Source organism: Centropristis striata, chromosome 6 (assembly GCF_030273125.1).
Source record: "Centropristis striata isolate RG_2023a ecotype Rhode Island chromosome 6, C.striata_1.0, whole genome shotgun sequence".
In the NCBI taxonomy this organism is placed as follows: domain Eukaryota; kingdom Metazoa; phylum Chordata; class Actinopteri; order Perciformes; family Serranidae; genus Centropristis; species Centropristis striata.
The window spans coordinates 10399824-10423109 of NC_081522.1; the positions used below are offsets into that span (position 1 = coordinate 10399824).

Consider the following 23286-nt stretch of genomic DNA (forward strand, 5'->3'; position numbering starts at 1 on the left):
TGTGATGAATAATAAGCTTTTATTTGATGAGAAAAACCTATAATTGTTTAAACAACATAATTTAAACCACACAGACAAAAAAATATAGCAATTATATTGATTCAGAGGCTGATAAATCCACTTGGGAGGCTTTTATCTTCCCTTATGAATAAATCTCTTCCTCAGAGGTGGCACAGAGGGCTCCATGCACACATAATTAATGTTCACATTTCCTTTTTCCTTCCTGACTCAGAGGAATGTCTTGATGTTTGTGTTCGGGCTCCCTTTAATGACACATGTCCAAGGAATGGGGACAGCCAAGGGTCAGAGATATTCAAGATACTACTCATAAGCCACAATTAACTTTCCAGTTGTTTGTTGAACTGGAGGGTCTGTCTTTCACACACAAAAACACACACTCTCTCACACACACACTAAGCTTACAATAACCCCACTATGAGCCAACATTGAGATACTCTGTCTTCAGGCGGCTCAGTCTGGTACCATGACTGCGGATGATGAGAGACAGAAGCTCGTGTTTGTCTTTTAGTCCCACAGAGATGTCTGTAGTTTCCCTCAGAGCTCCGCGGATGTCACTCACTTGCTTCATCACATAGCCGTTCAGCTGCTGCTCCTCTCTCAGCTCAGTTTCCTGACTTTGTTTAAACTTCACTTCCAGCTCCAGCAGAGATTTGTCCACGTTGGAAAAAGCCTCGCCGATCTGGGAGATCTCCCGCTGGAGGAACTTGCCGTAGCTGTCCTCTCCGTCCAGGTCGTGCGCCACGGTCCGGCCGATGCCCTCCAGCAGCCGCGCCGCGTCCTCCGCCTGCAGCTTGGTGATGATGAAGTCGTCCCTCACCACGGAGTCCCTCTCCTCAGAGGCCCCACACGGATACACGTCCGAGAACTTAAATAGCATCTGGCACTCCTCCGGGTCTTCCGTCTCCTCGTAATCCCCGTCCGGGACAAAGAAGTGATGGAAAGTGCCATTGGAGATCTCCGGCTGCAGGGGCCCGTCGTAGACTGCCGAGCCCAGCGGCACAGAGGTGACTAAGATGAGCAGCAGTGGGACGGGATCCATCATGCACCTCCTCTCTCTCTTTGGCGAACAGCATCTGCACTGGCAGCAGGATCCAGCGCACAGTTTTCATCCCGACTCATGTTACACATCCCCCGTCACCTAAAAGGCGCAGTCCGCCTGTTTGAGTCAGGGGGGCCCCTGGTGGCCCCTGTGTACTCCAACCACAGTCACTTAAAAAAAGAAAAAAAGAAATGGAAATATACAACTTCATTTCACTGATGCGAAGTGATGAAATATGTGAAACTAAAGTAGAAGTTTAACTACATTAAATAATAATATATTTAGAATATATTTAGGCTAACAATATGAGTGGGTCCATTCTGCATAATTTTTACTCTTGGTACTTTCAGTACATTTCAATGTGTTAGTACTTTTTACTTCAGTAAGTTTTGAATGTACTACTTTTACTTGTAGTGGAGTAATTTCACATGTGGTATTAGTACATTTGATAGGTATTAGTACTTTTATTACTATTCAGATCCCTTACTTAAGTAAGTACCACTAGTAGTATATCTAATTATTTTAAATATAGTGGCAGAGTAATCTGTTGCAATCTGGATTCGGTTTCTGGGAGGCATGTGTCTTACTGATTCATATATTAGTGAAAAATGCATCACAGCTTCTCAAAGTCTAAGGTGATGCTTTTAAATATGTTGTTTTGTCAGTGCAAAATCCAAAGATATTCAATTTAATGTGATATATAACAAAGAAAAGAAGGAAATCTCCATATCTGAGGCAAAATTGCCATTTTTGCATGGAAAATAACTTGAACTATTGATTTTCAAAATACTTGGCAATATCTTTTTAATCAATTAATGAATTGATTAGTTGACTAATCATCAAAGCTCTATTTTGGGAGTAACTTGTGCATATTATCAGGAGCTAAATTATTATATTAGTATATTAGCGGGAACCTTATCTAAACTTTAACCTATGTCAGTCAGTAGGAACAAGGTGGATTTATATCTTAAATTAACACTATAGCCAGAGTTTGTCTTCATAAAAAACTGCAATTCATAATGCAAGTTTTTCAAGGTCACCAAATGCTGACAAGGCATTTATATTACAATTTTATTACACATAACCAAGTTATTTTAATGAATGGGGCCACTGATTCAATTTAAGGCTTGAATGCAATCCATCTATTGCACCGTATCAAGTCCAGGTCTTGTAAAGGTCTGAATCTGATCACATATTAGTAAATAAGTAAATAAAAACAGAAATCCTTCATATTTAAATAAACCTGACCAATGTTTTAAGATTGCTGCCTTCACATAAACTACAGCATCAAACTGATATTGTGGAAAGAACAAAGAAAATCAGATTAGTTATTTTAGTATCTAGCAGATCTTGTGAGTACTGTGATGCATAAACACCACACAACAAATGGAACAAATGTTTTTTTGTTTCTGTGTTGCTGAAAGAAAGTACACACATCTCGGTTTTCAGATAAATTCAGTGAATTTCAACAGGCATCAGTTCCCAGTTCTGTTGGGTTCAGTGTGTTAATGTAGTTTGAGTTGGGTCTGATTTCTTCACTCAGGTGATTACATTACTGCACGGAGGGAGAGTCCCCTGGGCTACGATCCCCTCTACTGCACATCCTGTCTGAGGTAATTACATCATCACAGGGTGGTCTCAGATACGGCTTTCAGCATGTTAGCAAAACTTGCACAAACTAGAAACATATGGCAAACTGTAAACACACACAGGCAGGATATGGCTGCTTTTTGTCTTCTGTTTTTGATCCAGATTTTTTTTATTCATGATCCATACAGTGTTTGAAGCCTGTTTTTCTTGCTACACAACAAGGTACAATACACACACGAGTCTTAAGAGTAGCATATGAAATATCTGATTTAATCATAAACTAAATAAACTGGAAAATTAAACATGTTTGAGAACATTTGCAGTATTTGTTATTCTGCAGGAGCTGCTGCTGTGTGTGTTTCTTTCCTCTAACAACTGAGAGCCGCAGCAGACTCCTCAGACAGCAGGAGAAGGATAAAAGCAGGATTTACCTTGTCAATAGGCAGGATGCAGGTCGGCAGCAGGTCGGCAGGCAAACAGAACTATAAGATTGCGCAGGCAGAAGTCCAAAAACTTTTTAGGATCAAAAGACTGAGAAAACAGGAAGGCAGATACAAGACAACAAAGCTGGAACACTGTGGCTACGAGGCACAATCTGACAGGAAACAAGTGCTCAGGATACAGATATACACTGAGCTGATGAGGGAATTGAGGGCAGGTGCTCAGGAGGGTGTGGAAGTCAGAGGATGGAGGGAATGAGGCCTCTTTTCAGAGCAGAAAAAGGTGTAATTAACCTCTAGAGTCCACGAAAGCACAACTTCTTCATGACATCACAACGTAAAAACGAAGCAGCACTGAGCCCTGCTGTCAGCTTTTCTCTAAAGTTTTGGCTTTTCCAGAATTTTCCATGTCCAATTTAATGCATCAACTCTTTTTCAGCAACGGTAAAAAAAACACCTTGACCAAGTGTAGTAACATGATTTTACTTTTTTTGCGGAGATTTTTCTAATTAGCATTTTTAATGCAATCTTTTGTGTTTACTGTTTTTTGTAATTGCTGTGTTTTTATCTGTGTTCTTTGTGTTCCATGTAATTTCTTTGTGTGTTTTTATGTGTTTTTTTGTGTGTGTGTTTTGTAAAAAATGTTTAATGTTTTTGGTGTGTTTTTGTGAGTGTTTTTTGTATTTTTTGTGTGAGTTTTTTGTGTTAAAAATGTTGATCCAGTAAGTCAAAATGAAAATAATAATCAGGTCATATAGGTGAGTTTGTGCTGAAAAAAATTATATTAACACATCGATTTTTAAGTGGTTTACACAGGCAGAATGAAAAGGAGTCCAAAACCGACAAAATAGCCCCAAACTCTAAAGGGTTAATGATTTATGTGGGTGTGTTCCAATACCCATTCCCATGCAAAAATACTTCCCGAATTCATATGCATGCTTTTCTGGCTATTCTGATCCACAATCCTCTGCACAGCAAAATATGATACACATAGACTGAGCTGCTGACAGAGCAAAGACAAATGACATCTCATTGACAGAATGGATATATAAGAGGGTCAAAGGTCATGGCACAATGTTATGATGGATTATTATGTCCCAACTGTACGCATACTGCGTGCAACATACTGTAAGAGCAGCTGAGGTACAAACTGAATGTATAAAGAGAAAGTATGGCAGCATGTGTTTCATTTAAGTGTATCAGTGAGAAAGTTGCACGGCCCTGAACTAGTAAAGCTAAATGGAGTGCAGCCTGTATTGATATTATTAATTACACTGTGTCATGTAAAAGGCCTGTGGCAGATTTGGAAAGAACAGAGGAGTTTAGTGGAAACAGGGTGATCAATCAGATGCAGATCATTATACAGAGGAAATATCTGGATCTTTGGCTGCTAGAAGCTCCACTGTGTTCACCAGCTCGTCACTAACTGTGTCCGTCTGCTGTTTGGTGCTGAGCAGGTCGTGTACACAGGGTTTTTAGAGCTCTTTTACAGAGAACAGCTGCCTGCTGTGGCTGGGCTGGATGTGATGCTGATTAAGGCAGCAAGACTGAACTAAAACAGTGGAGTTTCAGGTCAGACAATCAAAACAACGAGCTGATGTGTTAAGTGAAAATTATCGAGCAATCGCAAGCAGGGCCGCTCTCTTGATCAACTTAAGGGAGTCAGAGTCAAGCCCAAGACCAAAGGTTGTCAGGGCTAAGTCCAGATTAAGTCCAGAGCAAATCAGGTCCTGTTGATGACTATAATAGGTCATAATGTCTTTTCCAATGCTAATACAGTGTTGATTTAGGATGAACCATTAGCCAAACTGCAAGACTTCAAAAAAATGGCCTCGGATCCAATCTCAAGAACTACAGTCCTGATTGATAGTAAAAGAATACTGATTATTAAAGGAGATTTCTTCTATTTTTTGTACTAAAATTATAGAAAATGCCAGAAAATGCCAAATATCATTAAAAAGAATGTAGCAATGTTTAACTGAATCTGATATCTCTGCTAATATACTTAAATCATTGGGACTCTGTTTTGATTCACACACAGTTTGTACTTTTTATTACATTTATCTTTGAAGCTTGAGTCACAATCCAACAGTAGTTCATAAGGGGCAATAGATTTTTTAAAGTCAGTGGTTTTATGTCATGTGTAGAAGTTTTATCGCTGCTGCGCCACAATAATGCGGTCATAATATTCAGTATGAGGTTGTGTGTGAAAATATTTTGTAATTGTACTGTAGAACAAATGGAGGAAACCAGAGTCAGAGCTCTCTGTTTGTTTGAAAACCACTGTTGCACTGCTGAAAACACTGTTGAGTGAAGGATACAAGCAGAGACAGCTTGAGGCTTCCCGGCACGCAGCCTTTCTCTGTTTCTTCTTCAGCAACACACCTGAATAAATACAGTGTCTCTCAACATAAACACCGATAGAGTAAACTGACCGGCTCGCCAGAGCAGAGCGGGGGTACTGCAGGGCAGAGCTGCCTGAAAGCAGATGTAGCAACAGATGTGACAACAAATATAATTTAGTGGAGTTGGGAGGGATGTTCTTGTTGATCCTCTACAGTATAATGTTGTGTCTGTATGTTTGTGTGTGTGTGTGTGTGTGTGTGTGTGTGTGTGTGTGTGTGTGTGTGTGTGTAAGGAGGCCTCAGGGCTGCAGTTTGGACAGATGCCTTTCAGATGGTGGTAATGTGTTTCCTCACAGTGCTGATCTGACGGAGCAGGAGGGTCGAAGGCCTGCAGGCTGTGTGGGCGGCTGCAGAGAAAGGCAGCTGACTCAGTCTCACAGTGACCCTTAATGACCCCACTTCATCTCAGACAAGTTTTTACTTGGTTATTAGCCATGAAGCAAGGTTTATTTATGTTGAACTTCATGAAAACAAGCTCCAAGAGAAATCTTCCTCTTAATAATAAATAATCAATGTTTAAAAACTACCGAGAAAGCACAGAGCTCTGCACAATCTTGTTTTAATATGAATAATTTACTGTTTTAACACTGTAATAAAATCAGCACAGTGACAGAAAGTCATGCTGATTATCAAAAGTTTTGTAGAATATTTGTCGTAAAACTTAAGATGCGCAAGTATGACATTTTAAGAATTCCAAGAGAGTAAAACTCCATTTAAATGTATCATGTTGCTTTAGTGCCATTTATCAGCACAATGCTAATTCTGGAGGATTGGAAGTCGTGTCCCCGAGCCCTCAGGTTTTGCTGTAACTGCGTGATATATTCAATAGATGTGCCAGTTTTGTCAAATGAGCTGTTTGGAAGCCAATATTTCTACCGAGGGAAACACCATGGGATATTTAAAACCCCCGCAAATAAATGTACTTTTTGCATGCTCAATTACAAGGCTGTGCACAAGGCTGAGCTTAAGTCGCCTGAGAAGCAGCTCTCCTTGGCTGAGCTGAACAATAATTGTCTTATTTTGCTGTTGTGGTTATAAAAATATGAGGTACTCATAATTGCGAAAAAAATTGACCAAATTAAATTACCATATTATCCAAACTTTTATTACTTTTTGACAAAGAGTTGGGCAATCCGGAGCTGTGAATAAAAACCAACAAAACATCTGTGTTGGGCAAAACTCTTAATGTTGACAGATGGCAAGAATACAGATGAAAAAGGTGCATTTTTAAATAAACATTATTTATTTTAACTGAAAATAGAATCTTTCAATTTCAAAAAAACAATTTCAAAGTGTAAACTTGGGGAAGGGTGTTGTCCTTGTTTTTAAGTTAGAGCTACAGAGCCTCAAAATGTATGTGCATGTCCCTGCTCGTGCAAATATCTTATCTTCTGTGCCAAATTTGATGAAGATCCATAACATTTCAGAGAGGAAAAAGCTCAATTTCGAATAAAGGAACAAAATTAGGTCGGGTGAGAAGTCTTGGGAAAAATGGGTCAGGACTAAGGAGCTAAACATACAATTATTTGTAAGTAGTGACTTGGAAACATTTTTCTAACTAAACTCACCAAAATTAAGGATTTGTTAATCATCCTCAGGCTTCATGCTAATTATAATCAGAAACATCAACTGCAAGAATCAGATTTCTGTATTTATTCGAAAGAGAAAATGCTTTTGTTGAGCTCACTGCTGCACCAGTGTTAACAGTCACACACGAGGAAATTTATTGAAGCAGGGGAAGTCATTTTTCAGAAACCTCAGGAGACCAAAATGCAATACAGCCACAAGACATATCATTTTGTGCTATTTTTCAGCTGCTATAGTATTATAATCACTGTCACAGCACTTTGTGCCTCTCTTCCTACACACATGACGACGCTTTCAGGAGCCCACACACTCACCATTGTGTAAAGGTCACAAACCTTCTGGAAAGTGGGAGCGCTACAAACGCATCCGCTGGAAATGAACCCACTGAATATTAAAGATGTAAATTCAAAAGTGCAAATGAGGGCGGATGTTTTTCATCTTGCACCTGCTCGTGTTATGAAATGGAACAATGTTGATGACAAATTACTCTCTCTGCTCTAAACTCTGACACCAACTCTGAGAGATGAAGTGTGTGTGGATCTTTCTCCAGTGCAGGCACGTCAACAGTAGAGAAGCTTTTTGTTCAGCCAAGGACCTCTTACAAAATACAGAATATATCAGGGACGCCCTCGTGTATAACCCTCGGAATAATTTGTTTTTACACATTTGAAAAGCATTTCAGAAAAAAACATGCATAATGAAAAAATATTGAATATATATAAAATAAATAGTTTCAAATAATAAAATAAAATTAACAATAATAACAGGCCTGGACTGGGACTTGAATATGATAAAATAGTTTACAAAAAAGGAAATTACTTGTATAGACAAATACTGGTTGTGGTAATATGATAAGATAATAATATTTAATAAAACTAAATATATACAAAATAAAAAGTTCATAATCCAAAGATGCAGTTTGTTCTAGGTGTAGACCTTGACTCTGTTTTACACACTGACTATAATTGTCTTCAAGTAAAGTGAGAAATTAAAAAAAAAGGGGATATTTTTCTGTTTTTTTCTTCACTTCTCAGGATTACGTCTCTCAGCCTCTGCACTCTGCTCGTAATACTGTTTTGTGTTAAATTGTTTGCTCTAATGACAAATTCATTCTGTGCAAAATGTGGAACCACGTCTGTTGACATGAAATGTTCTGTTGTTGTTTAACTAATGGGTTTCAGTTCCCTGGCTCACCAGCTCATGGCTCATCGGACTTCAAGAGGAACTTTCCAGGTTTTTAGTACCGTCGGTGGTTTTTGGTGGATTACTAAACAATTTCTCATTAAGAGTGAGGAAGTCTGAGACCAAAACAGTTAACAAGTCATTGTCACACTCATCACTGTGGCTGTTAGCTTCAGTGACCTAACAGGTGTGTAGGGCCTCCAGCACTGCCGGCAGCTCTACCTGGACTAACAAACATTTCTGTAAACACAAAGCTTGCTTAATGCTGTTTACAGATTAATCTGCACGGCGGAACATAAAACAGCAGGACACGTGTGTCAGGTGGCCAAGCAGGTGCAGTATATCACATTTTTCCATGTGATGGCGGATTGATTTGCAGGTGTTTATTCTGGAGCAGACTGTACTTTATTGGCACTGATTGTATCCAACATGAGGAGAAATAGTACAAAGACACAGATGTACAAAAATTAGGCATATGTCACATTGATTTTTCCTATAATAAATTCAAGATACACCAGCACACGCCCGGGTAATTAACAACAGCAGCAGCAACGATGGTGATGATAGGTTTTATTAGTACCTCATGTCTAGTTTGTGTAGAATAAATGAAAGTTATTCTGCCAAGGTTTTCCCTGGAGCTGCAGGAGGGTTTGATGGCGGGTTTTTGCCTTGACCCTCTGCACAGGTGTCACTTCATTCATCCATCCAGCTCTGAAACTAATTCGAGGACACTGCTTCTCAGTGCAGGAGGCTCTGCTCAGGTCAGCTCATCTGTCACTGCTGTTACTCATGCTTCATATCTGAATCTCACCCCTCTTCGACCCAGATATAGACATATTACCACCGTGCCCTCTGTACTGTTATCTTCACCTGCTGTAAAATGCATGATTTATGTATAATAAAGTCATTCAAATTTCCATACATTTTTATGGCTTGAAATGGCCCAAAACGGTGGTAATTAACAATTTACATCTCCAGTTTTTTATTTAAGTAACCAATGTTGTGCATACGTTGGTGTTTGAATTTTGCTCTGTGTGACTTAAACACGGCTTTCAAGCGTGCTGTCACTTCAGATACATCAAACTGATGTTGGATTGACTTCAGCACTCTGAATGAGAGGAGCCAGTAAAAACTCGGAGCCAGTCAATTGATGAGAAACATGCTGACAGCACTGCATTTTTGCAATAACTTAACAAGACTTGACAAGAGTCTAGAGACGTGCTAGCAGCATGCTTTAAGCTTATCGTCAGCATGCTATCATGCTCACAACACCAACGCTAACAAGCATTAATGTTTATGTTCACTATTTCAGTTTAATGTGTTAACATGCTGTCATAGACAGTACAGCTGAGGCAACAACTCTGCAAGTATTTAAACAAATTATAATTGTCTGGAGATCAACAACATTATTTTCAGTCAACTGAATATTATGAGTGTAAAAATGAATATCAATACAATCTATAGTAATGAAGACTTTTCACCCAGAACGTCACATGTAAACCTCATGGTGGCGTAGAGGAAAGGGTGATCAATGCTGACTCAATCAGAGTCAGCATTGAGTATCATTACAAGATTGCTGACAGTAAAAAAGTTACTTGTTATGTAACACTGTTATAGTGTTTCTTTCTGAGAAAAGTAACTTGATGAAATGAATGAAAACTCCTTTGCGATTGTTTGAATGTATTGAATGTATTGACTCATTGCAGAGACTAATCCACAACCCATAGTCTGTAACTCAGCAGGTGAATAACAGGAATGACAGATCCAATATCTCCTTTACAGCTAACCCAACAAGTTTAAACAACACGTGATGCTAATTTTTGCAATTCAACCGCAGTTAAAACAGTTGGATTATTTAAAGTAAATGAAAGTAAATAGAAAACCTTGAGCAGACAATCTGACAGTGAACTGGGCATATAGACACAGCTTTATAGCCTGCAGTAGATCATTTAACAAACATGCAATTAATGAACCAGAAACAATGCAAATGCATCCGGATTTAGGTTTTGTGGTACTACTAATTAATGGATTGCTTATTTAAAGTCTTAACTAAATACCTGATAACTTGAATTGCAAAACTAATGCGTTATTAGCAAAAAAATAATGGTAGTACTCACTTTACCTGCACAAAATGTCACTGCAGTCCACATTATATATTTCAGTCTGAGCTAAACATATTTTGTCATTTATCTTTGTGAAAACAGATCTTTTTTACGGCCCAGAAACAGATCTAACCGAGTACAGGTTGTGTATCAGTGAACGCCTCCCTTTGTAACAGTTTCCTGCACTGATGATTTGTGGACATCACTGCTGTGACTCTTTTGTCCCCTGCTGGTCATCCTCGGCTCCCTGTCCTGTTTACACCTCGGAGCTGCTGGATTTATGGCCACAGTCTCAGCGGGCTCACTGATTACCTTCCTAACATGCTCTGTAAATCTATATGAAAAACATCAGTCAGCTGGAGGAGCTCGTAGAGGCCGAGAACTAATGTCTGCTTTCTGTACAACAGGGAGAGTGGTTAACAGAACTGATATATGAAGCTGTGGTTGTAATTATTTCTCTGGAAAACTGGTCTGCTCTAAATGTGAATAAAGCTGCTTCTGTTTTAATGGTAGACAGACAGTTTTGACTTTACTGCCCTGCAGAAACAAGTGAACTGGAGAAAACATTTAGTGTTGAACCAGAGCGTCTTTCTCTTTGTCCAGAGCTTATTCTGTATGTGGCTGCTTCTCTCCCCTTTTCATTACAGCCTGTTAACATAATCATATGCACACACATAAAATCTACAACATATCCAGATTTTTTAAATGTTTAATCATTAAAAAGTACACTGTGTAGTTTTTGACCACCTGTAGAGCTATGAAGTCTGGGTCCACATTTGGTTTGTTCCTGCTCCTGTGTCACAAAACAAAGCACTCTCCTGAACAATTCATATGATATCTAAAGAAATATTTAAGTAAGTAATATGTATTTAACGTTGCAAAATGGTCCGAGGTTGCTGTTTTAAACATGTGAACAATAGTTGAAAAAGTACTAATATGAAATTCCTCTAACTACAAGAAAAGGCCTGCCTTCAAAACGTACTTACTTAACTAAAAGTACAAAAGTATCAGCATCAATATGTACTTAAAGTACAATAAGTAAAGGTAGTCGTTATGCAGAATGAACCCACACATATTGTTTTATATATTCTAAATATATATAAAAAACACTATTTCAAACATGTGGCTCACATTGTGAAACACATTTTGTGAAACGGAAGTACTTGGTTATGTTCAAGTAACAAAAACCTTCATCTTCTGATCCTTGGTTAAGGTTAGGAAAAAGATCAGCATATGGGTAAAAATAACTATTTCCATACGTAAATACGACGTAGAAGTAGAAGGACATTTACAGGTTTGCTAATACAACAACATTGCCTAAATTAACTCTCTGTGTCTTTATTTACGTCGGCTGACTTCTGCATTTACTCTCCTCCCTGCCACAAGAGGTTGCGTCCAAACAACTAACTTCAGTATTGATCATATGCTGCACCTCCTGGCTCACAGCTACGTAGGTTATAAATGAATAATACTGCAAAACTTTGTAGATTTAACTACAAACAGTGAGTGAAAACAGATTGCACAAACAGAGAAGTAATATATACAAATTAATCACTTAATTTGTATATGCAGAGCAAGTGCTTTACTTTTGATCATTTGAATACATGGTGCTTTAACTTAAGAAGCTTTTGAATGCAGTGACATTTAAAAAAAAAGTATTTCTACAATATTGTATTGCTACTTGTACTTAAGAAGAGAGTTTGACTGTTTTTTTCCACCAGGAGAGTCAGTGGCATCTCGCTGTTTTGCTGTTTTCATTTAATTATTTTAATTTAATAAGTTCCATCCCTTTTTGCACAGACTTCACATACTTCCTCAGCATCCCTCTTAAAGTTTTCCAGCACCACACAACATCCGCCCTTTATGTGGGATGGCAGCACAACAAGATAGAAATGCAATAAAACTATTTCTGATCTTCTAGTTTTGCAGCAGGACCCCAACCCTGGTGAGAATGTGAAACCGCAGCTGTTTAGGGCAGTATGTAACGTCTGTTGATGGAAGAGGTGAAAGGAAATATCTGGGTGTGCACATCCAGCAGTAAGACGGATGACAGGAAATAATAAAAGTATAAAGCATTTGTCATCAAGGCTCAAAGTAAACCAGTGTGTGTTAACATTTCATGACATGAGTGGAAAAACAGTTGAGGCCTGAGCAGCAGTGGCAGTAAACGGTCATAACACAGTGGGAAAATCCTGCATTATTCAAATGGTGGGTTTGTGATAGAAACGATCTTTTTTAACAATATGTTATATGAACGCTCTCTGGCAAGAAGATTTGTGGTCTGTGATAATAGCAAGGGGGGAAACTGCTCTCCGCTGCGCTCTGGTTTGTTCCATGAGCAGATTTAGTTAAACTTGGATAGTCATTGAGATGATATCAGCTGGGCCCAGAGGCTGTTTGTCTGCTGTTTATATCACAACAGTTACAAAAATGAAGAGAGTAGATTTGATTTAAAAGATACAATCCATGATTTATTACAGAAAAAGAGTGATATCCAAATTATTTTATGTTACATTATTTTTATACATTTCAATATGTTTTTACATGTAAACAGGAACGAAGTAAACAATGTTATTGATACACTTCATGTCACGACTGAAACCACCCTATTGTACAGTTAAATCTACGGTCTAATGTCACTGTGCTTCCACGTCAAGTACAACACTTGCTCAAGCACAATCCTATTAGGAGGCAAAGCGGAAAACAGAAAGCTTAATCCCCCCCTAGACTGTTATATTTTCAGAGATGTGCAAGGTCATGCCATTATTACTCATTATGCAATACCCATATTGTGCTATTGCTAACAGCAGAAGGCATGAAGGCAGCCTTTCCACCACTGTGCAGCATTTGTGTTAGTGAGAATGTGAACCGATGCTCTCAGAGAAGAGATAACAGGAAAAAGATTAATAGCCGAGCAAGTCAAACATCCAAGGTCATATTCATTCATAAAATTACCCCTATCACATTAGGTTAAGCACATCAGCTGTTAGGGGGTAAACATAAATTCCCAGTTGAGTGTTCAAACAAAGCAAATCTGAAGGTTTAGTTTTATTTGACTGTCCTTGAAATTCCATATTATATAAATAAAAAGTCCAAACTTTTATTCAGAAAATACTCTTACAGGTTAAAATTCGGCCACATCAAGTAACATAAAGTCTTGTCCGGACCTACAGAAAAGAATCAACACTGAAAAGGGAGGTGATATGTTTAAGACGCTGTTAACAACTTTACAGAAGTTAGCTCTGCTCGAAGCAGCTGTTAGGTCATGCATACTCTACAGTACAAATGTACCAGAACATTTACATCTGCATCTGTTCAAACTAACAACATGCATAGATTTTTAATGTTCACATAGCAGGGAAGATATTCTGAAAACCTGGACTCATTTTCTAATGAGCTTAAAAAACTCTCTTGTGAATGAAATGATTGTGATGATGGACTGAACACTTGTTAACCAACAACCTGCATCACATGTCTTCTTTCTGATACGCTCTATACTTATACCTTGATAATGCAAAGAAAAATCTAACATGCTTTCAACTGTGAGTGTGCATCATAGTCATGCAAATGCACTGCAGTGCAAAAATATATATATCTTAAAAAGCAGGACACCTTTGATTGCATCTTAGAAAATATAAAACATTCAGAGGACACCTGAGAAATGTGGACATTAACTCTCGTTTATCTGAGGGTGAAAACGGGTGAACTCATACTGAGAGCAGAAAATAAAAAATATACAAACATTACATACATCATAAAATGTATATACAAAGATGTGTACAATTGGTGTAAAATTATAAATTCCACGTTTTCAAGTGTTGTGCAATGCATTCAGGGTAGTTATTATTATAGATATTATTTATCTTCAGTGCAGTTAGATCTTATTTACCATCATGTGATCAACATGACCTGTACTGAAACTCTTAAGCCAACATTTAATAGGGGACCTATTATGCTCTTATTTTCTTACTTACCTATGTAAAAGTAATTCCTCTGAGCACAAGTTTCATGTTTCAAACTGTTCTAAATGCTCCGTTTCCAACAGCTTTCTCTACTCTTGGCTCAAGCTGACGTCACTTCATGATATATAGTCACCTGCTCCAGGCACGTTACTGCAGTGTTTACATTACAAACACTGCTACATGTAGCCACATGCTAATATCAGGGGAACCTGTAATCTTGGTTGCTGATGTTGTTAATTTCCCCCCAATTTCACATCACATTCCTGTTGGAACCATGACAAGCTTTTGGTTTTAAAGCTTCTTCTTTTTTATTTAACCCACTCCTTATTAAAACCAACCTTACAGGCATTTTAAAATAAATGGTCACAGACATAAATGAAAACTCTGCTTAGATTTGCAGCTGTGTTTATATTTTTAAGGCAGAACAGCAAAGGTAACAGCTACATTGACTTAGCTGTCCCTTCTGCCTATGAATGGTGTTGTGGGTTGTCTCGTAGTGGTGACAGATGTGTTAAAATTGAATGTAGCATGTGTACATTGTGTTTTCATAGGCAACGTGGCAACACAGACAAACATACAAAACGTATGGATATTCATAATTTCTGGAAGAAACACCAAAATACCTTTAAATACATTAGAAACTCAGTAGAAACAGGAGTGTCATTTTTCTGGCTATGATGACTGATGGTGCAGAGACAGCGAGATCACAGATGCATAAGACCCATAAACACTGACCAATGAGAGCAGACGGGGCCAGAGACGGTTTAGAAGCTTATAACCGGTTTCTGTGAGAGCGGGGCTAAACAGACAGGCTAAAAGGGAGCGTCTCAGACAGAGGGTGAATAGAGGTACAGTAGCCATGGGCACTATATGAAAAACAGTGGGGGTTTTTTACATTAAAGCATGTAAACATGTTCTAGTAATAACCAAAAGTACAAGTATGAATCTGAAAATGAGCATAATAGGTCCCCTCATCACCAGCAAAATAGAAACCCCCTCATTAATACTGTTCACTTCACAACTCTCCATCTCAACATGAATGAAACAGGAAATGATTATGACTCTGACTCAGCCTCACAGATGGATGCGTCGCTCATGCTGCCTGTTTTCCTGAGTTCCCCAAAGCATTACAGCTCTGTGACATCAGAACTGACCACAATAAAAGGTCACGACTTTGCATTTGACAAAACCTAATTTCTCAGTTTCACATCAGTAAAGGTCAGGAAGCAGCAGAAAACCGCATCTGACCATGTGCTTAGCAAAGGAACTGGAGTATGTTGGCGTACTTTATGAGCGAAGAACAGTGGATGGATGTTCTTTGCAAGCTGAACATCCAAGCCACAGGTATGTCTAAGTGATCCAAGTTTCAACCACGCTTCAGGGCTTCCAACAACAAATGAAAAACAGGCTGCGGGCACAGAACGGAAGAGCAGATTTGAGGCTCCTGCATGCGAGTGTGTACATTGTTCATGATGGGAGTCACATTACAACGTATACCGTGTTTCAGGGCCATTAGCCGAGACCCGAGTAGGTACTGTGGTGTGACTCACATCCAAAACAAATCCTTCCAGGAGAGTTCAGAGAGTTTGCAGAAGATCACACAACGGAACGACGAGAGAATATTTCTTGCACTTGAAAAAAAGCACGTGCAGCACAAACAGGCACACGTGATGTTGGTGACACAGTCGTGGGGCGCACAACTGTAGGCACAATCAAAAAGTTCACATTTCCTCAACTCAAGACGGTCAAGCTCAGCAGTAGCACTGAGATTAACACACAGCTCACACTGAGTACACCCACACGTGAACCAGGCATCATGACAGGGACTTTGTCTATCAAAAGGTACAAAACAATATTACCATGCACTTTATATAATGTCATAGAGAATTCTTTGTCGGATGTACCTAATGCATGTTCACATCCTCCACAATGAATGCTGCTGCTTTTATTTTTGTTACTTTTCTTGCTGCAAATATTAATCAGCATGCTTCAAGGGCAATATACAGTCGCTTTGCAAGAACAGTGTTGTATTTGGTAGCCACATCACCAGAATCTCTTTTGCAACAAGAAATGCCGAGTGCCACAGTAGCTCTGTCACATATAATAGGCCAAACGGCACCTCTGCTGATGCTCAAGGGAGAAAAACACGGCCATGCTGCAAGCTGCACCACACAGAGTCAAAGCGAAGTGCTAGCTGCCACACAGAGAGAGTGCAGGATGGGTGCCAAAAGTGAACAGTGGTGATCTGCAGCCCTTGATCTGCATAGTAAACATTACAATTGCACAGGTTTTCCCAGTGAAGCCATGACACAGCACAGACCCAAGGGCAACCTGCTGGATGAAGCCAGGTGAGGGGGCGGGGCAGGGCAGGGCGGGGCAGAATGCGCTGGACGTGGAACAGATGGCGAGGGAGTGGTCGGGTCACAGCCTGAAGCCAGACAGGTTTTTGTGGGGAGGATCTGGTGACTGAAGAGGGTGTCTTTGGTGTACAGAATCAGCCGAGTGAAGCTAGACTCTCAAAGCTAAAATACATAAAGAAGCAGGCAGGGGGGGAGTCATGCCTGTGAGTTGAGGGCTGTGCGGCGTGTAGTGGAGACATGGGGGTAAAAGCTAAGGCCACTCGTGGTGATAACGCCGTCCGTTCTTCTTCCTCTCCTTCTGCAGGTGCTCCAGTTCTGCTTCATACATCATCTCCTGCATTAGGTACTTTTCCCTCCTCATGCGGTCGCAGAGATCCTTGGGCATGTCCGGAATGAGGTACGCTATGAAGGACTTGATCCCATACACCAGGTGCTGAGGAAGCATTAAACATTTATGAGTTATGCTGCCAGGATTTGCTGCATGTTTCAATAAGCATGCAAATGATAACACTGTGTGCACCACAATAAAGGACTTTATGTGGCCTAAAATGTTTTATAGGTGCATGCTATTGCCAGTTTTTCTAACTGCACAAATCATTGCACAAGGCAGCGTTGTCAGGGGAAAATCTTGTCAACTATTCAAGGAAAAAGAAGATAAATGGTGCATTTTTTTTAGCTGGACCGCCGTGTAATTAGTGATTTATTCTGTTGGTTTTTCAGTGAAATTCCTCAACCTACTGTAGCACCATTTAAAGCATGTAAATCACCAAAATTCAGCCTGTGAGGATTTCATTTGCCAATGACAGCACATAAATTAATTAAAGTAAAATACATATATAAATATAAATCTTCAAAACAATCTGTAGTTTCACAGACTTTAGGAGACACAAGGGGATTTCATTTTAGCTGCTTGCCTTACTAGTACACACAGAAAAAAGAAACTCTGACAGACCTCAAAGACGATGATGAAGGCCAGCCTGGCAGCCAAGACGTGCCAGAACTGCAGGGTGAATTCGTACGGCACTGAGCTCCAGGGCGGCGCTCTGTAGTCTCTGTACCTGCAGTATTTGACTTGGCTGCTATTCTTCATCTCAAACACAGACAGGCTACTGTTCATGTAGCCTCGCAAACACCTGAGGGAGGAAAGGAGACGCTATCAGACCATAACACCAGCCACTCTGCCGGATATATCTAAAGCTTACACATTTTATTTAGTGCTTACTCATCCGCATGGTGGTGTCCCTTGTCCACACAGGGGCCATATTTGAAGGCGTAAACAAAGCGGGGGATGTAGTCTGAGGTGATGGCGATGACAAAGGCGTTGGTGATGACTGCCAGCACGCCGATACCTTCGAGAATCCCATGCCAGATACCTGACAGATAAACCAGAGCAGAATAAACACTTTTCACTACTTTATAAAGTGGAAATGAAGAGTCAGGAAAAGGTTGATAAACCTGCATATCTTTTTCTACAACACACTGGAACGTAAATGCTTTTATTGATGAAACATTAAACAGCATTAACCTCTTTACATTCATCTTCCTTTTTTTTTTAGAGAGGTGGAGGACAGGGGATGCTCAGGGGTAGATAAAAGGTCAGTTGGAGATGCCACATAAAGGTGGCATCTAGAAGTGATTTGGAATTTTCAAGATGAAATTTTGGAGATTTCTGTAGAATTGTAATTATTTGGCGATTGAATGAGTCATTTTACTCTAATTTCAATAAAATGGCTACGATGGGGATCACACATGAATAACACTGGGCTGCATCTACAAGGGTCCCAGCTTTCCAGTGACACCCAATGTATGCAATTACCAGATAGTTTAGAGACCCAGCATGCAGAAATATTCAAATAAAATTGGTGAGAATAACACAATTATACTGTATTGTTTTGCCTCAAACTGCATGGGATTAGCATAAAGGTCAGAGGTCAGGGTTGCCTTTGAAAATGGCCATGTCAGTTTTTCCCTCACTAAAATGTAGCCTAACTTTGGAGAATTATTTAGCCAGCTAGAAATACAGAAAGGCCTTCGGATTATTAAAGGGTTAAGCAGAAGATAATGATGAACAACTGCAGTTCATTTACTTCTCTGCAGTTTAAAAGTGACCAGAATGAGTTGCAAGAGCCAAACCAAATAATTGCCAAATGGTTTGTTCACAGTTACTCAAAATACAGCATGTTTTTGGCTGCATTTCAATAAAGTCTCTTAAGGCTACTGTGCTGAGAGAAGAATCATCTTTGTCTTTTCTGCCTTCATCTCTGTATGATCAGAAAATATCTGCTTAAACCTACAAAGAAGCTTTGTTCTTTGTGTGACTGAAAACATCATGTGCTCATAACAGCTAAAGAATTATAAGTGTTTCAGGGTGGATTTTTCCTTTAATTACAGGGCAACATGCCACAAGAAGCATTTGGCCATATAATACGCGGCAGTTGGAGGGTGTTGTTTGTAATCATATGGAGAGAGGGGTGGTGGGAGGCGAGATGCAGCATATGGCAGTACAGACGCAGAGGATATGGGAACATATCTATCTCCATTTGAAGTGGTTCTGATCTAAAAATACAACAGACACAGTGTAAGAGAGACACGGAGGAGGAGCGGGGGTGGTCGGAGCTCACACTGACCTATGTCAGTGGCTCGGGCAGGCATGGGTCTCCTCCACTGAGTGACAAACTTGTAGGCGTCAAGACGAATCTCAATGATGTTGTTGAGCAGAGCGAGGAGGGGAGCCAGCGGGAACGCCGCTACAAAGATGGTGGTGAAGCCAAACTGGAGAACTGCAGAGGAAAGAAACGTTTGGATTTACTTCAGAGGACGTCCGTCTCGACTCTGGCACAGACATCACACATACTTTGAATTTTTTCCTTCCCTCTTCAGATAAATAACACTCAAACAGTGTTATATTCAAGGCTCTCCTCAACTGAAGACATTATAAGTCGACTAACACAACAAATCAGTTTGTTGATGTAACTGATAGATCTGTAAAACTGCACAAAGAATCATTCAATAGTGACACTTCATGTGTACTGAAGATGTGCTCATAGTTTTCTTGGAAATAAGTAATTTAGCATGAAAAAGCATAAAAATGACTAATTAACTAAATAAATATTATTTGATCAAAACTAATGATGGATTAATTTACCCATTTCAAGGTATTCATCCACCAGTCCATGGGCGTTCATTGGCTGCAGATTCCAGTCTTTGTCCCACTGTGGGAGCTGGGATTTATTTTCTACATTCTGCCCTCCACCACCTCCTTGCTTCATCTTCCTACGAGACCACCAGTTCTGCAGCAAGCTGAAAACGTAGCAAGGAGCTAACTGTCAACTCAAAGCAATTATTTCTGACAATTTACTGAGCACGGCAGGAAGCTTTTTACTAAGCTCCACACAAGAGGATTTGATGTGTTTCTGCAAGAGAAAAGCCTTTTCATATGCTAATGAGCTGAAGGACAAAAAAAAAAAACTTTGCAGAAATGACACAAGGTTTGTAAACTGCCAGTCACTTAGATTTACAGCATTGAGGATTAAATGTGACTTTTCAAATGGTTCTTAAAGAAAGAGCCACATAATTGCAATAAAATATTACTTACGGATAACCGAGCTCCATGAAGTTGTTCCAGATTTGTTTGAAGAACATGATGACTCCCATTTGCAGGCACAGATCAATCAAACAGCCACTGGGGTGACACTGAGAAAAATAATTCAAGCAATAAAAATGTAACATTCATATTTCATGCCTGATAATTCAAAGCCATGAGAAAATCCTGGGACACACTTCATCCCATTCTGTTTTTTGATCATTAAATTCGAAATCCCAGTAATTATGAGGGAGATTAATGGTTCACATAGAAATATAGAGGCGGATCATTAGAGAGATGAATTACGTGACAGTTCTAAATATATTCTCAAACAGAAGGCAATAATCAGCCCACTTATGGTGACGCCTAATTGCACTCACCTCCTCCAGTCTCCATCGATTAAAGAGTTTATTGTATTTTCCAGGCCTGCCAGCAAACCTGAACAGATTGAGATTGGCAACATTAGCTACGAAATTCAATCAGAGGAAAACTAATAAAGTCTAAGCAGGAATAAAGGACACTTAAAGGTGCTAATTATGTCGGAGGTGGGTAACATTTCTACTCAAGACAGTTATTGTAAATGCTGAAACATGGGGCCGAAAAAATACAGCAAGGAGGGAATGGGAAGGAGTCTTGGCGAATGTCATGACATGGGAGTTTGAAATAAAACATCTTTGCACAATCGCTCATTAAATTCACTGTAAACAGAAACTGTAGAGTTCACGGCGGCCAGCCTACCTTCCGAGAAAGAAAGCGATGTAAAATGTGGAGCTGTTCAAATTTACAAACTGGAACAAGAACATCTTCAGAGAAAAGCTGTTCTCCCACTCAGATTCTGTCCGTGGGTGCTCTGAGGGGGAGAAATAGGGGTTGATTGGGCTGGGCGAGGGAGAAAATAAATGCTTGCCAACCATGTGGGAAGCACAAGATAATGAAGGTGTAAAAGCATGCAACATGTGGACAACACTCACCTAAATTTGTCAGCAAATAGGCCACCTTTTCATACACCTGACAGGATGATAGCACTCATAAGAATCAACAGAGAAAACGATTGAGCATCAGGAGAAAAAGAAGCAAACAGGAATCTCAAAAAGAGGATTTCTGGCTGTGGATGTGACATTCCCTGGAACAAAGTTCTAAGTAAGTGTTTCATCAAACATTTGCTGGACAGAATATGTGAACGTGCCAGATGAGGCCTGTCCAGACACCCACCACGTTGAGAGACATGATGATCATAAAGTTGATGCAGACGCCGGTGCCAGAGGTGGCAAACTGCCAGTTTTTCTTCACAAAGTACCAGTTGATGGAAGCAAACTGCTCCATCGCAATGAGACGGAAAACCACCACGGCAAACACGGCTGTCAGAACGAGGGAAATCTAATCAGAGATGATGGAGAGGAGGAAGCAGAGAAGAGGGGATGTTATATGCACATTTATGCTGAACTCTTAGGTTAAAGGGGTTTTATCTTTTAATGAACTACAGTGGGCTTTAATAGAAAAAAAACTATTGATAAAGAAACAATTACGTTTACCGGCAAACAAAGTCATTCAAATTTAATCAGTAAACGGGAGAAATTAGGCCACCAGAAAGGCCACATCAACAATTTCTTTCAATACACTTTCCATCCAGCAGGGGGAGGTGTCATGCCATTGCTGGCACATCATAAACCAAAAGGTGGCACACAAGACAACGGTGATCTCACTCTCAGCCTGAATCCCAAAAGGGGAGATTATTGAAAGATCAAAGGGTTTACCATGAAGAATATTCCGGACACAGACACCATGAGCCTGCTGAGTTTGTCTGAGAAGGGTTGGAAAGGCTCGGGCTTGCCAGAGATGGGGTTGACTCTCTCCACCCTGGAGTACTTGGCTTCAAACTGAGGCCGCAGCTCCTCCTGATTCAAAACACACAAACCAATATGAACTACTGAACTGTATGTTCATTTCTTTTCAAATCATGTCATTATTGTTTTTGGAATAATTTGTTATTGATATTTAAACTTGATTATATAGCATGTGGGATGACAAGTTCATAGATTACAAATAAAGTCACAAATAAAGAAATATAATAAGTGTCCATGCATTAATCAGCACTAAAACAACAACAAAAAATAAATAAATTAGAAGATATATGAACCCAGCCTCCCTCCCTCCATTTGGTTCCCTCTCACCTTGCTCACCCTTACGGACACAGAGAACAGGATTTTATTCTAGTAATTGCTTGTCTCCAGTACAAAGTATTCTCGGTTTTTGCTTGATGCATGTTGGCAGCCCAGTGTTTGAAGCTTGCTATGTCTTTGAAGTCAAAAAATGATCTTTGTATATTGACAGGATGACAACTTTCCATCTACAAGCTTTTAGTCACTTGGCATCTAAGACCAGCTTGCCACCAGACTTCTCTGCCTAACACAGAAGCTGCGTCTCAATTCGGTTACTCCTGATAGGATACTTGCATGTAGTACACTGTGTACACTATGCACTTAGTTGCATAATGAATTTTGACAAGGTAGTGTTGTCTCTGATCCCATGTGCCTGACGTACACTAAACAGAAGCTTGGGACATTATGCTGTGCTGTCAGTTATTCACTTTGGATTGATAAATGAACCCCAAAATGGCTACTATCTACTACAGCTTTGTGGTAATGAGTAAATAAAACAACATATTAAATACTTAAATTTCTATAGTTTAGTGTTTCAGTTAACTCAGTTGCAAACACTGCAGCTTCCTCGCCCGCTGCAAGTATGAAAAGGGTTGGTGGTCATCTGCTATAAAGGAAAGATGGCGACCGTTGAGGTTGACAAGCTTCCAGCATTCCACACTCAACTTTTATTATTATCCGGGAACACATATTGCAGGGAAGTGTACGTAGCTTGTCGCTCCCAGATGGTTTTGTCTGTTACATAGAACCATGTGATAAGCTATTGTTGGAAACTTTTTGGAAAAGGACAGGCAATTTAAAAAACTACTTGGGAAGTGATTGTACAAACCATTTGTTGGTCAATGTCTATTTTTAC

At 39.7% G+C, this 23286-nt stretch overlaps 2 protein-coding genes across 4 annotated transcripts in view; both read right to left on the reverse strand.

Moving 5' to 3' along the window:
• Window positions 1-3216, reverse strand: fibina (fin bud initiation factor a). Its single transcript, XM_059335587.1, has 2 exons — window positions 3082-3216; window positions 1-1230 (listed from the first exon to the last, which is right to left on the reverse strand). The coding sequence occupies exon 2, from the start codon at window positions 1061-1063 to the stop codon at window positions 434-436; it is 630 nt and encodes a 209-aa protein (XP_059191570.1). The 5' UTR covers window positions 1064-1230; window positions 3082-3216; the 3' UTR covers window positions 1-433.
• Window positions 3217-12810: 9594 nt separating this feature from the next.
• Window positions 12811-23286, reverse strand: part of ano3 (anoctamin 3) — a 55915-nt gene continuing 45439 nt past the window's right edge. For all 3 annotated transcript variants that reach the window (XM_059335548.1, XM_059335546.1, XM_059335545.1), the window contains 11 exons: window positions 22026-22166; window positions 21484-21648; window positions 21243-21279; window positions 21010-21121; window positions 20652-20709; window positions 20284-20381; window positions 19834-19988; window positions 19316-19468; window positions 17911-18061; window positions 17641-17821; window positions 12811-17121 (listed from right to left, as the gene is read on the reverse strand). In XM_059335548.1, coding sequence (XP_059191531.1) covers window positions 16939-17121; window positions 17641-17821; window positions 17911-18061; window positions 19316-19468; window positions 19834-19988; window positions 20284-20381; window positions 20652-20709; window positions 21010-21121; window positions 21243-21279; window positions 21484-21648; window positions 22026-22166 — 1434 coding nt within the window. In that variant the 3' untranslated portion in view covers window positions 12811-16938. The remainder of the gene's footprint in view (window positions 17122-17640; window positions 17822-17910; window positions 18062-19315; window positions 19469-19833; window positions 19989-20283; window positions 20382-20651; window positions 20710-21009; window positions 21122-21242; window positions 21280-21483; window positions 21649-22025; window positions 22167-23286) is intronic.

Excerpts from the sequence above, each read along its gene's own strand:
- fibina (XM_059335587.1), bottom strand. The coding sequence starts at position 1,063 with ATGATGGATCCCGTCCCACTGCTGCTCATCTTAGTCACCTCTGTGCCG.